Source organism: Cryptomeria japonica, chromosome 3 (assembly GCF_030272615.1).
Source record: "Cryptomeria japonica chromosome 3, Sugi_1.0, whole genome shotgun sequence".
NCBI lineage: Eukaryota > Viridiplantae > Streptophyta > Pinopsida > Cupressales > Cupressaceae > Cryptomeria > Cryptomeria japonica.
This window is the reverse complement of record NC_081407.1, coordinates 261,759,864-261,773,502: the sequence shown is the minus strand read 5'-3', so window position 1 is coordinate 261,773,502 and position 13,639 is coordinate 261,759,864. Positions and strand designations below refer to the sequence as shown.

General features: G+C 36.1%; 1 protein-coding gene across 1 annotated transcript in view; it reads right to left on the bottom strand.

The window, feature by feature from the left end:
• The window catches only part of LOC131066820 (very-long-chain (3R)-3-hydroxyacyl-CoA dehydratase PASTICCINO 2A), a 52,882-nt gene extending 51,282 nt beyond the window's left edge, over positions 1-1,600 (bottom strand). Inside the window, exons 1-2 of the mRNA XM_058001676.2 lie at positions 1,279-1,600; positions 1,024-1,177 (exon numbers count right to left, since the gene is read on the bottom strand). Of these exons, the coding sequence (XP_057857659.1) occupies positions 1,024-1,094 (71 nt within the window). The 5' untranslated portion in view covers positions 1,095-1,177; positions 1,279-1,600. The remainder of the gene's footprint in view (positions 1-1,023; positions 1,178-1,278) is intronic.
• Positions 1,601-13,639: the final 12,039 nt, after the last annotated feature.

Here is a 13,639-nt window from a genome sequence, read left to right as displayed (position 1 = left end):
ATTTCTATTTTATTTGGGACATACAGCAGACCAAATTTAAACTTGTTGAAGCAACGAACTTGAAGATCCTGATTGAAGAAGGGCTTACTTTAGACAAAGAGGCAAGGTTCACGGCAAGGAAACAAATTATGCTTGGCAGAATGCCCTTCAGGAAGGCATTTGTTACCTTGACTTCCAAAGTGGGTTTGCAATGACTTATTGAGGACTCGAGATTTCAATCTGCTTCGCACAATCAGTGTTACTTAAGGCTGCACAAATAATGGAAGTACAATCCATCCTACTTAATCAACCAAAACACTGGCTGGACATCATTACATATCTCGGATGGAACTATATTTCTGGAACACTGAACATTATGGAGACTGCTAAAAGGACATACTGTACATGCTAAGTTCAGAGGAAAATGGTAAGTGCTTCTAGTGCTAAAATAAGAATCGAAATTTGTGCTGAACTGATCTCTCCATCATCACAATGAGTTTATGAAGGATGAAAACAGGACGAAACCGGAGTATGTTTGGGTGAAAAGATCCTCTGTTGAAGAGCACTGATCTATATTTATCCCGGTGGGAAGTCCAGGAGTGGCACCGAAACATAACCAAATGCTCTTGTATGCATTATTTCTCAGGTTAACTCTGTCCATACGCCTTTGATTAAAATAGCAAGGATACGCAAGCACTGTGTTCTTGGGTCATTGTTGTGGGGTTTCCCTTGAGGTTCTGGTTGCAGAGTTTGAATGCTATGACTAGGACTACTCATAATAAGATGAAATTTTATAGTCACTCCATACACACATGAACCCAACCCACATTCATCATTTTAAACCAAATCTATATGCCACTCAACATAATGGGAATTAGCAGATTCAGATCCGAAAACGAAGAAGATAGAAAAAACATTAACTCTGTTTTGAAATTCATATGCTTGTCTGTTCATCGAAATAATATAATACACATTTCTATACCATGAAAATAAATAGTTAAATAAATTTGCAAACACGGGCTTTTTGAGGAAACATGTGCTCACCAGCCTGCACAAACCACCCAGTTGTATGTTGCAAGATAGAGTCTCCTGACAGCTGAAAGAAGTCCTGCCATTGATGCTCACAAAACTTGCAAGCAGAGCTTGAAAGAACCAACAATCAAACTCTACACAACTCCCACAGACACGAAATTGTGCCCTATGAAATATATAAAAGGTTCAGCAAGCCCATTTAAAGTGAAGACAAGAAAATAAACGCCTCCTAAGTTATTAAATAATACAGCCTGATTATTTGTTTACTTGTTCTCAAGTTCAAATGGGTAGATGGGGGAGTTAGAGTGCATTGGATGGCGATTCGTCGATTAGGTGAATATCCATTATTTCTGCAATACATTCTGGCTTTTCTGCCTGTGGGTTGTTTGGATGTTGCATTTTATTGCTCAACGACCTATCTGTTTCTTATAGTTATTTCCCCTCATCGAATGACACCCTATTAAATGGCTTTCAACCCTTCGCATGTCTCATCATAAATAAACGGATTTAGCTCTGTGGCTCAGAGTCTCAGACCATTTCGTTTGCTTTCCTCCATACCCAAACTATGATGGTGAAGGAAACTTCAATTTATTAATAGGTTAAAAATCTGTACTATGTTTTTGCAAAAGGGTAAAAAAACTGTAAGTATGCTTAATATAGACTAATCTTATGACATTCTATATTACTTAATTGATGATGGAGGCTTAATGCAATTTTAATAGTAAATGTTGGGAAGAAATGGTATTTGGCTTTATAATCAAAGAATAGTATAAAGGTCTCGAATACATCTATTCAATAGGTCTAGTGAGATATTAAATTGTTATTGAGAATAGTAGGTATTTTCTAGATAAATGTATTTAAGATATTAAATACATTTATCTAATAGATATAGAGATATCAATATTGAAATTATTATTGTGAATAAATAGATATTTTTTAGATAGATTTATTTAAAATATTTATTCTAGTTTCAATTTCATTCTAATGTTGGTAAAAAGGATTCAAATATGTGGTTGACCCCCTCCAAAATACATAACTTTTTCAGTTACTTTAAGTATTTTTCTATAATTTTCAAAAATTAATTGAAAACAAAAAAAATAAAGAATCTTAAGTTTTTTCACCTCACTTTACATTTTCTTTTCTTTGTAGCAATTTTTTTAATTTATTTATCTTATTTTTTATTTTTTAATGTATTATAAAAAAATTTGTTTTATCTTTCAATTTTTCTTTAAGACAATTTGAAAAAAAAAATCGTCTCATTTTGTATTGTATACATTTATGTTTATTATTAAATTTTACTAGTATATTTATTATTATATTAAATGTTTTAACATGTAAATGACTATCAAATTAAAGATAAATTGCCAATGTTTTAACGCACTCACATCATTACAACTCCATCCCTTGCTAATAATGTAGAACACCCCTAGGCATAATGAATGATTATTAGTATAGACTTTGGAATTTGAATTATTATTAATTTGAAAATGATGTTTCTATATTTGTATAAGTGCTCAGGTTATGTGCAATATTTATACTCAAGTACATCCTTGTCAGGTGTCACCCAGTACAGGCTGATCTTCCTAATTGTGATCAAGTGAAGGTTATTAATCCCCCCCCTCACCCCGAACTAAATGCTCAACAGCTTGCCCTTGCAAGTATTAAGGAGAAAGTTGGTTTAATTAGGAATGCCTTCCAAGTCCCATCTGAATTGAAGATGAGTAACTCCTTACCTAGTATCATGAACTCCATGACAGATGTATCTTCTGATAAATAGATTGTGCCCTTTGGTGTTGATGGTATGGCTATCAGTAATGTTGAGTAGTTTATAGAGGTGGTTAGTAAAAAGGTTAGAAAGAAAAGGAAAACATCTGATAGACAATCTCTCTCTAATGACAATAGTAAAAAAGGCAATGAGGTGCCAGAGTGCTTTAATAGGTTGTACAAAAATCAAAAACCCTCCACCAAATAATTTTATGATGATGCACATACATAGCTGGAATGTTAGGGGCTTGGAGATGTCTAATAGGAAATATGCGGTTAGGAAATGGTGTAACAGTATCAAGGAAAAAGACATTATTTGTCTCCAAGAAATCAAAGTGGTAAGGTTCCATGCTTATACTATGTTGAAATTCTTGTGGGCTTGGGCCATAGGGTTCCACTCCAATCATGATAGGGGTAAAGGTGGTACTGCCATTTTGGTTGGTCCTAAGTGGGCAGATAAGATCATTGCTAATGGTGTCTACCCCTGCCAAAGGGCTCTGTGGGTCACTTTTAAAGAGAAAGACTGTGTTTTTGGTATTTGCAATATTTATGCTACTAATGACTACAAAGGTAGAGTCAGTTTTTGGGATTGGTTGACAACTACTCTCCCGAATACGCATTGGAATTTTGTAGTTGATTTTAACGTGATAAAACATGGTGAGGACAAAAGTGGTGGCAATAAGCATTGTTGGAAGGGTAATGAACATTTCTTCTAGGCTAAGTTCAAGAGGAGATTTAATCTGGTAGATCCCCTGGAGAAGAAAAAGGGCTCCTTTTCTTGTATTTGGTTCACATGGTGCAATAATCAAAGTGGTAAGCAAAGAATGTATCGTAGATTGGATAGAAGCTATGCAGATGCTTCACTTTATTCTTTCCCCTCTCGGGGGGGCAGGCCCCTATTTGTGTTTCTCCTGGTAGTATCTCATATCATTCTCCTATCTCTATCATTGTTAATCTGGACCTTGATCCCTCCTCTGTGATCCGGCCTAAAAGGGAGAATGGTTTCAAACTTAATGTCTCCTTGCTTAATGATGAGGACACTGGTGAGGCTATTAAGATGGTCTCCCAATTGGTCAAGTTGTGTATTCTTGACCTCAAACCTAGGGAACAATGGGAGGCTCTTACTGTTACTTGGAGGAAAATGTTTCAGATCATTGGTAAGAAATATGATATGGACAGGTCTAGAGAGGAATCTTTTCTTCAGATTAGGCTCAATGAGATTGAGAAGGAACTTCAGAGTAAGGGGCATGACCTGATCCTAGAGGAAGAATTATCTTCGGTCAAAAATCTCCTAAGGAAATTGCAACACTTCAAGATCCAAGGGCAAAAGGTTAGAGCTAAAATGAACTGGCTTAAAGTTGGTGACAAGGGAACCAGCTACTTCTTCAATCTTATTAGAGCCAAATATAGAAGGGAACTTGTTGAAGACATTCAAGTCAACAATTCTATCACCAATGATCTGGTGTCCATTAAGGGGGCTTTCTTTAGTTTTTACAATGGCCTCTTTTCTTCTGAACATGGTGATATGAATCAGGAGGCCCTTGAGAAATGCTTGTTGTTAATCCCTAAGAAAATTTTGCATGAGGAGGTTAAGGCTCTGAGTCATAAGATCTCTCTGGAGGAGATTAAGGGTGCTATCAGTTCATTGGCTAATGGTAAGTCCCCAGGGTTAGATGGGTTACCTGCTGAATTCTATAAGAAGCACTCAGAATGGATAAGCTTGGAACTATTTGCTCTATATGAAGATGTATTTAAACAAGGATCCCTTGGAGAGAACATCAATAAAGGTGTCATCAAATTGTTACCTAAAGGTGGGGATAAGACTCTGGTTAAAAACAGGAGACCTATTACCCTACTGAATATCTCCTACAAAATTGTTGCAAGAGTATTAGCAAGGAGGATTACTGGGTTATTGGACAACTTCATCTCTGCCACCCAGATTGGATTCATTAAAGGTGGATATATTCTAGAAACTTGGTTACTAGTTGGGAGGCAATGCATTGGGATAAAATCGATAACCAAAATGTTGCAATGATTCTTTTGGACTTTGAGAAAGCATATGACATAATTGAGTGGCCCTTCATTAGAGGAATGTTGCAAGATTTTGGTTTTCCTTCCTACTTTTGTAGATGGATTGATATTCTTTATAAGGATTCCTCCACAATTGTTGAGGTTAATGGTGAATTCTCTGAACCTATCCCTCTAAGGAGGTCTATCAGGCAAGGTTGCCCCGTTGCCCTGACCTTGTTTGTCATTGTTGTTGATGCTTTTTTCTACATTTTGAGGGCTCCTGAACTTGGGCCTTCTATCAGAGGACTTACTCTTCTTAATGCTGATGATTTGATCAATGCTTAATTTGCTGATGATACTACTTTATTTTTGGCTTTGAATGAGGAAAACTTTGATAATGTTGTGAATAGACTACATTTTTTCTATTTGGCCTCTGGAGTAAAGGTAGCTCCTCACAAATCTACAATGCTTGGGTGGTCTGATGTTCCTCCAAGTTGGGTCCCCTGCAATGGTTGGGAGTGGGCTGGTCCGAATTCTATTGTAAGGTATCTTGGTATTCCCTTTGCTATTAACCCCTCTACTCAAGATATGTGGCATTGGATATACTCTGAAATTGAGAGGAAGCATTTAAAATGGCAGACTCACCTTCTCTCCTTGGCTGGAAGATTGCAAATTGTTCAAAAGGTTCTTTCCTCTCATCATATCTATTGTGCCTCTCCGTGGGTGTTTGCTAACTACCAAACCAATAAGCTTGAGAAGATCATGAGGGACTTGTTATGGTTTGATGGGATGGGTCATAATAAGAGACATTGTGTGAATTGGAATTGGTGTTGCAGACCAAGGATTATGGGTGGATTGGGTATCAAAGATACCAGGGCCCATGGCATTGCCTTAGCTTCCAAATGGATTGGCAAAGCTCTGTATGGTAATGAACCTTGGAAGGTGTTGATCAGAAATAATATTGAAAGGTCGGTTATAAAAAAAGGCAAAAAGTGGAAGAATATCTCTTTATGTGATATTGTATTTGGGGATTATAACATGAAGGTGTTTGGTTCTAATGTATTTTCTTCACTATGGAAGGCATGGTCACATGTAACGAGGTTACTCCCTTCTAAGGATGATATAGGAAACTCTCCTTCATATGTTATTGTGGGCAGATCTATCTGGTGGGGGTGAACTTAAATAACAAACCTCTTGCTCTTACCCAAAGCTGCTCTGCTAAGATCTGAAATGAAAAAGGTATCTCTCTTATTAGCAATGTAATGTTTGACAACCGAATTGGCTCTTGGACTGAGATCAGCTCTAAATATGGGATTCCTCCATCACAAAAGAAAACCTACTCTCTAATTGGTAAGGCTACAGGTTGTTTCTTCCCTGGTAAGATTTTGGATATTGACTCCTTTTCGAAGCAACTAAAATGGCTGGATGGTTATTCTTTTTTGGACATTTCTACTAAGCAGATTTACATGATGTTGAAGGATGACTACTCAATCTTCACTTGAGTTAATCAGTGTTGAGATCTTGATTGGCCTAAGTCCAGGTGGCAATTTGATTTTGATTTTTTTGGGCATTCCCCCATCGATCCTTAGAAATCTTGTTTTAGATGGCTTCTTCTTTTGAAAAAATTAGCTGTTGGTTCCTTTTTATCTGCTGAGAGTCCTAAACTTACTAGGTGTGTTGTGTGTAATGTCCAAGAGTCTTTTAAATACCTGTTTTTTGAATGTGATTTTTCCCGTGGTGTGTGGTCCATTTTCCTTGGCTCTCCTATTGTCTGGAACCATCAGCCTGGTCCTTTTTGGAGTGAAATCCTTGCCTGTTTTGTAGAATCTTTTGACCTTAGGATGAACTGGTTATGGTTTGTCCTTTCTTGTGAAGTCTTGTGGTTTATCTGGAAAGAACGAAATAGAGAGGTTTTTCAAAACAAGAGGAAGAGGCTTACTGGGTTTAATAGTAAACTCACACATTTTTACATTATGTCTCAGGTTTCTGATGTCTTAGAGATCTTTAGAGACGAGTTCATGATTCTGGTCTAGGAAGGTGCTCTTCAAATTTGTAAGGAAGATATCCAGTATGTTCAATACTTCAAGAAACATATGGATATGCTACATCCAAAGGAGATCGAAGCATTGGCACAGTATATGCAGAGACTCAAGATTGAAGATCTAGATGAGCCTTCTCCTAGGACTGGGGAGAAAGTTTTAGGAGCTCATTGAACAGTGTGGTCCTTTTTGCTATATGTATATTGACACAGGAGGCAATTATGTTGTACTAATCCTCTTATATATTGTTCATGATGTAAAACCAAGTGATCTGACACAGGGCTATGGCCTTTTTGATATACATGTAAAAATGATACTTTAGATAGTAGAATACATGTAAAATGTAGGACACCAGTCTGATGACATCTTCGAAATGGTTATGATGTATATGTTTTGAACTATTTTAATAGAAAAATATTTATACTCAAGTCAAATCTACGGGTCTAGGTATTTTCTACTTCTACAAATTCATCATTTGTTATTCAAACCTAACCTTGTTAATATGTACTTTTTCTCTTTGACTTGCTTAGTTTGCCTCTATTTGCTCTGCCTTTTTCTCCATTATGATCATTGGCAGCATATAAAATACATATTGAGAGTTTTTGGTATGTCACTAGGGGACATGTTCTCCTAGGTCAACCCTTAAAAAACTTAAGTAAAAGGTCAACTTCAATCAAAGTGATGTGATGCAAAATTAGGTTATTTTTAGATGTCTCGATTGAAAATATTATTAGCGAGCTCCTTTTATAAATGTGAATGATATTCAAAATTTTCCAATATTGATAATGAGAGCAATTGAATTCTTTTAAATATAAATATGTAAAATGTGGTTAGTTTACTAAGGGTAGAAAAAATTAAGTAGTAGTCGATCGAAATTTGAATTCAGATTTTGAAAACCTAGGGGTCAAATTTGTGACTATTAGGTCAACATCATTGCCTGTGGAAATAATTTATTACATAGCAATAATCAAATTAAGTGGATAACACAATGTATAGTTATAGGTGCATGCATAAGCATAATAAATACATAATATAGATGAATGTATATGAATTTGTGTATGCATAAATGACATGGGTGTAATGTATAAAAAATGTATGTGGATATGTGTATAGGGATCTAGGGAAAAGAGTCTAAATTGGCACAAGATTAAGCTATTAGTTAATATGTGAGTGTATAGAGTGATTCTCTCAAATGGACATTAAAATACATGGGAAATGGAATGGATATGCAAATTTTTCCATAACCATTCCCTTGCTTTAAGGTGAACACAAGTCCTACAATGATTGAGTATCTCAAAACACTCACAAACATGCATAAAAAGTAAATATATAAACATAATGACATTCATATAAAGGAATGGATGCTACTAAATTTCATTATGTAGATCCTTCATTTGAGATGCACTTTCCATTAAAACCTACAAAATAGAGGGAAAATATGTCACGAGTAACTTTTATAATGTAAGTAAGAACCATAGTCTAAATCTCACTAACAATAATCATAAGAGAGAGGGGGGCAAGGATATAAGGTGACAGATATTTTGTATGAAAAGTGGTAATTGTTAGCTATCGAGCTTGATCTTGTTGGTCCTGGAGCCCATTCGTTTATGAGGAGATGCATGTGGGTATCTCCCTATAGATTCCAAAGGGCTTCCCCCTTCCCCCCCAAAATGAAATTCTAGATGCATATTTAAATTGTGAAATGTTATTTTTTATGTGGTAAATTCGAATTGTCCATCATTAGGTCACAAATCTTATGGTAGAGGTTACATTGGTTTTTCTTGTCCTAGAAGATAACCCCCATTTTATGAGAGCATTATGTTATGACTATGTAGTAAAATGTATTGGGTGTGAAGATGGTGATGGAGAGAAGAGGAAGTTACAACTATTTGATTGTAAGTTGTATCCCTTCATTTTGTTGGGTAAATAAAAAGGAAGGATTAGTTGTTTCTTCGTGGACGAGTGAACCATGTATATTTGTGTCAAGAGCATTTTGTGTTATTTTATATATTTTAACTTTGTGTTCATTTTATTGTATATTGCTCTACCATTTTATTCTTGGCAGTAATGGAATGATAGGAAAATGGGATTCTAGCATGCCATTTGTTAATAATGAGTCTCTGTAAAGACCAATGACTATCTACAAACTAAGAATAAAAAATAACTCTTTGCAAACTTGTGAATGTATTAGTGACAAAACATGTCTCCTATATTTGGTTGCATTCATAAAATACAGGGAATTGTATAAGAGATAATAATAATACATGAAATGTAAATGTACGCCCTAAGCATATAAGCATTTACATCATGAAAAGTGATAATTATAGATGAGTGCATTATGTATAAGGTAAATAAAGTATGTTGACTGATAGTCACAATAAGCACATTGATTAAAGATATCATTAAGAAATGGTTTTATCTTTAGCATGGCCGAGTAAGAGTGGTGATGTGGCCCTCACTGGCCAAGAATACCCATGTAAATGTATAAGACACTATGAAAGGTATGCCCCTAATTTGGTAATATGAACAACAAAGGGAAGGAGATTGGTCCCTAGAGGTAATAAAAAATCGGATACATGGAATGACATCCACTTCACAATACAAGGAAGGCTCGTATTATCCCCAATGTAATAAGGATGTTGATTTGTAGCTTAAGATCTAATCGATAGAGCAAGGAAGGCTTCTTGTGTCCCCAATGTAACTCTTAGAACATGGTTAGGTCATGCATGTGTACAACTGTATGGTATAATCATGATAGTACAATTTCAAGGTAATCAATGCTATTGATGTTGGGGACTAGTTGAGGAGTATCTAACCAAGCAACTATAAGGTTCTCTACCCCAAAACTATATCACAAATTAAATAAACAACTTAATTTCACATTAATATGGAAATGAAAATAATCATATTCAATATATACAATTAACATATTATGTATATAATAATATTGTATTATTAAAGCGAGCAAAAAGTCGAGATGTGACAGTAACTAGCAAAACACTCAAGTGTTACACATAGTGGAATAACATGACATTTTGCAAGGAACTAGATTTTTTTGAGACAAATCATAATAACTTCAAGTGATTGACACATGGTAAGCATTATTTTTTTTATTACAAAATAGATCTCAAGAATCTTATCATCCTATTTTTTTTACCCTTAAACCTTTATTAGTTGAAAGTATTAAAGTGATATCACACTTTTATTTGTATGAAAGATAGCAATGATATGCATAAAATAGGAACCTAATACCCCATCGTGCACAAATGTGATAAGGATCAATGTTTCCATGATTAAATTGATCATTAGTTGGCATTGGGATTGGATGCATTCCCTAATGTAGCATATAGGTTCATTAGTGACATGTAGAATCACAATCTTTAATGTACCTTGAGCTAGGAGTCACCAAATTAAATGTGGTTATGTTGTGACATTTTCACACATCACCCCATTGCAAATGGGGACCCCCACTTTTTTAAGCATAGTTGTAAATACAGGTGTCCTAGTTTAGTATAGTTTAGATTTAGCGTCTTTTAAAATAAATAAATAAAAATAAATTAAAAATACCCGAAAATTTTTTTTAAAAATTGAAAAATCCAAAAAATTAAAAATTTCAAAATTTAAATTTTTTGAAAAATTGAAACTTTTGACTAAGGCATGATGATGCGTCGTGCTTTGCTTTCACATACGTCGTGCTTTGTTTTTACATACGTCGTTCTTTGCTTTCACATACATCATGCTTTGCTTTTACATACGTCATGTGTCGTCGTCACACGACACCTTCGCATGCCTTCTTTGCACCTTGCTTTCAAATATGTCACGCATTATCATCGCGAGCTACCTTCGCACATTGCTCTCGCATACATTGTGCGTTGCTGTCGCACAACGATGTCGAGTTGCTGTTGCACTTTACCTTCACATTGTTTTTACACTTTTCCTTTGCATTATTGTTGCACTTCGCTTTCACGTTGTTGTCACGCAACGTTGTTGCGTTGTTGTTGCACTTCGCTTTCACGTTGCCATCGCACATCGCTCACACATCGCATTGCACATACTGCTCTTAGTCATCACACATTACCTTTGCGCGTCACTGTTATGTGCTTGTCGCGTGTTTCTCTCATACATATCATGAATTTTACATACGCCACACAAAGCCTTTGCGCTTACGCGATAGCGTTGCGCTCATCATGCCTCACGCATTGAAGAATTAATCAATTGATGAGGAATTCATATGGCAAGTGAAGAAAGAAGTGTATGAGAAGGTGGGTCACGTGATGAGGTCATGAAATCAATGCAATGGAGACAAACGATAATGGCTTGCGAGCGCTTGACGAGCGCTATTCGCCAACTTGCATTGCACAACGTATTTTTCATGTTGCGTTCAGCGTGACGACTCAAGGAGTCGATGAAGAGACATTTAGCGAAACCCATTTGCATGGAACTCACGAGATCCAAGACGGCTAACTCTGACTTTGAAAGCAAGACTCACACACCCCATGGGGATTGATTCGAAGATATTAAATGAGGGTGGCACTGAGCTCAGTTAACTATACATTTGGCAGTCTGAAGCATATGAAAGAGGGCGTTCAACGATGTTATTCCCACATTTTGAACCATACGCGATGCAAGCCTATTGGTAGGATCAATATGCTCCCTTCAATTCAAGCTCATAAAGTTTGAAGCCTCATACAAAGGCATTATTGATCACATTTGATGGCAGCCACTCATCGATTGGATTTAAAGGGTGCAAAGGTCGAAGCAATTCCAATTTGTACCAAGAAAGCGACCATTTAATATATGTTGTGGACATTTACAGAGGTATCATATTTCATATGGTACGCTAAAAGGCAAATCAAAGTGTTCATTTAATGAATGATGCAAAGCATTCATGAAATGCACCCAAACGCCATTAATGAGGGTGGCGATTAGATCGCATTAGCCTCCCAACGAAGCAATTCAACCAGTCACATTTACCAATCTGAATGAGACCGTCGAATAAATAGCAAGGGTCACGATTTTTCAAATGCAAACTATTCAATGTAAGTCATCGGTGCATTGTGATAGGAATTGTTATAAGTTTGAACTCAGTCATATCATTGATCGAATTCAAACCGATATTGCTTGCATACAGGTGAATCATCCAAGCCGATCCATTACACCATCAGGGTAAGGCAATACTCAGCTAATTTGATTGCTAAGCTTGGACAATTATTATTTTGGAAGCGATTTTGTAAACTGGCGACTTAACTTCACCTCTACATTCGATCACCAGCAGTGACTACTCATGCAACGTATGGATCAATGCGATTTTGATGTGGGTTGGGATGAGTCTATTAAAAAAGATGTTGATCTTAAGACCCACTATTTATGCCTAGCTCTAACTTTTGTCACACAAATTCACAACGAATGTTCTTAAGGACCAGCAATTGCATCTAAAGATGATGATCGATTTCAAACTTCTGATCATCAGCGACTCACCATTTGAAAGCAACTTTGATGATTGTCGCAGTGAATAAGCCAATGCACAACAAATTTATCCTCCAAGGGTGATAACGTCTTTGATCAACAATTACAATATCTTTCTGATTTAATACTCTAAGAGAACATTATGATCAACATGCATGGCGATTTCAATTAGGTGAATTGAAGGGATACTCAATTAGCCGATTTGCATCAAGTCACAACAAATCGATATCAGGGCGGCAACGACAAATAACCATTTTGATCAACACAGGTCACTCTAGGAAGTACAACAAATTTTTTTGTATTTGTGAGTCTCTGTGATCATCAGAACAATCGGTGAGCGATAGCGATTCTTGTTTGACAACGAATATACTTCCACAAAGAGGGATTATATTCTGAATCAACAATTCACACAATTTGTGAAATGATTAGAAGATGATATCTCTGCGACGTTAAGGTTGGCGATGTGAGATCAAACTACAAATACAAAATTGCGATTTTGGAGAACAACGATCAATGTGCATCATTCTTCAAGCAGCTACATTCATAGATGATGCAGGTCACAAAGTGATATTCAATAAAGAACCAGTAATTGGAAGCAATTATAATCCTCATGTTCAGCGATTTTGACATCTACGATTTGTGCCTAGCTCGAATATCAAACATACCAATTCACTGCGACTTGTATTAAAGATCAGCGAATTCATCAATAATTCATACCATGTTCTGACAAAGAGTTCGAATTTTGATTCAAGGGAAATGATTATATCAGCAACCCTGCGACATTAATTTGGTCTTCTCATCGAATTGATTGGATATCAAGTTGATTACCAATATGATCTAAGGCATTCACAAAGTTTGAAGCGAATTTGTTTGACTACTAACAGAAATCAGATTATGGCTCGTGGTGACTTGGTTTTGTCTTATTCGATCATTACATTGTCCTGATTGTAACGTCTTCATCTTAGAATTTTTGAAAGAATAGTTGTTAAATTTAGATGATTATGTTCAATTAATGGTTGAAGGTGTAACTTAGAATTACAAGGTTTTCATGCCTAGATAGTCGATTACGTATTTGCAAATGCATGCCATTGCGTGACACTAATTTAGTCAATTCTTGCAGGTTATATTGGCGGGATCGTGACAGGAACTCATCAAGGAGGACTCAAAGAGTGTCATCGTCAAGTCGAAGATCATATCATATTGGAGCAATGTAGGTGACACCAACCTTGGATGCATCAACGTGAAGAAACTTCAAGGCAAGCTTTACACCACTAGGACAATAGGACTCGCGAGAGCGATGATGGAAAGTGGCATCGTCAAGGCAGCCAACATCCCTTTAGTAGCGTAGT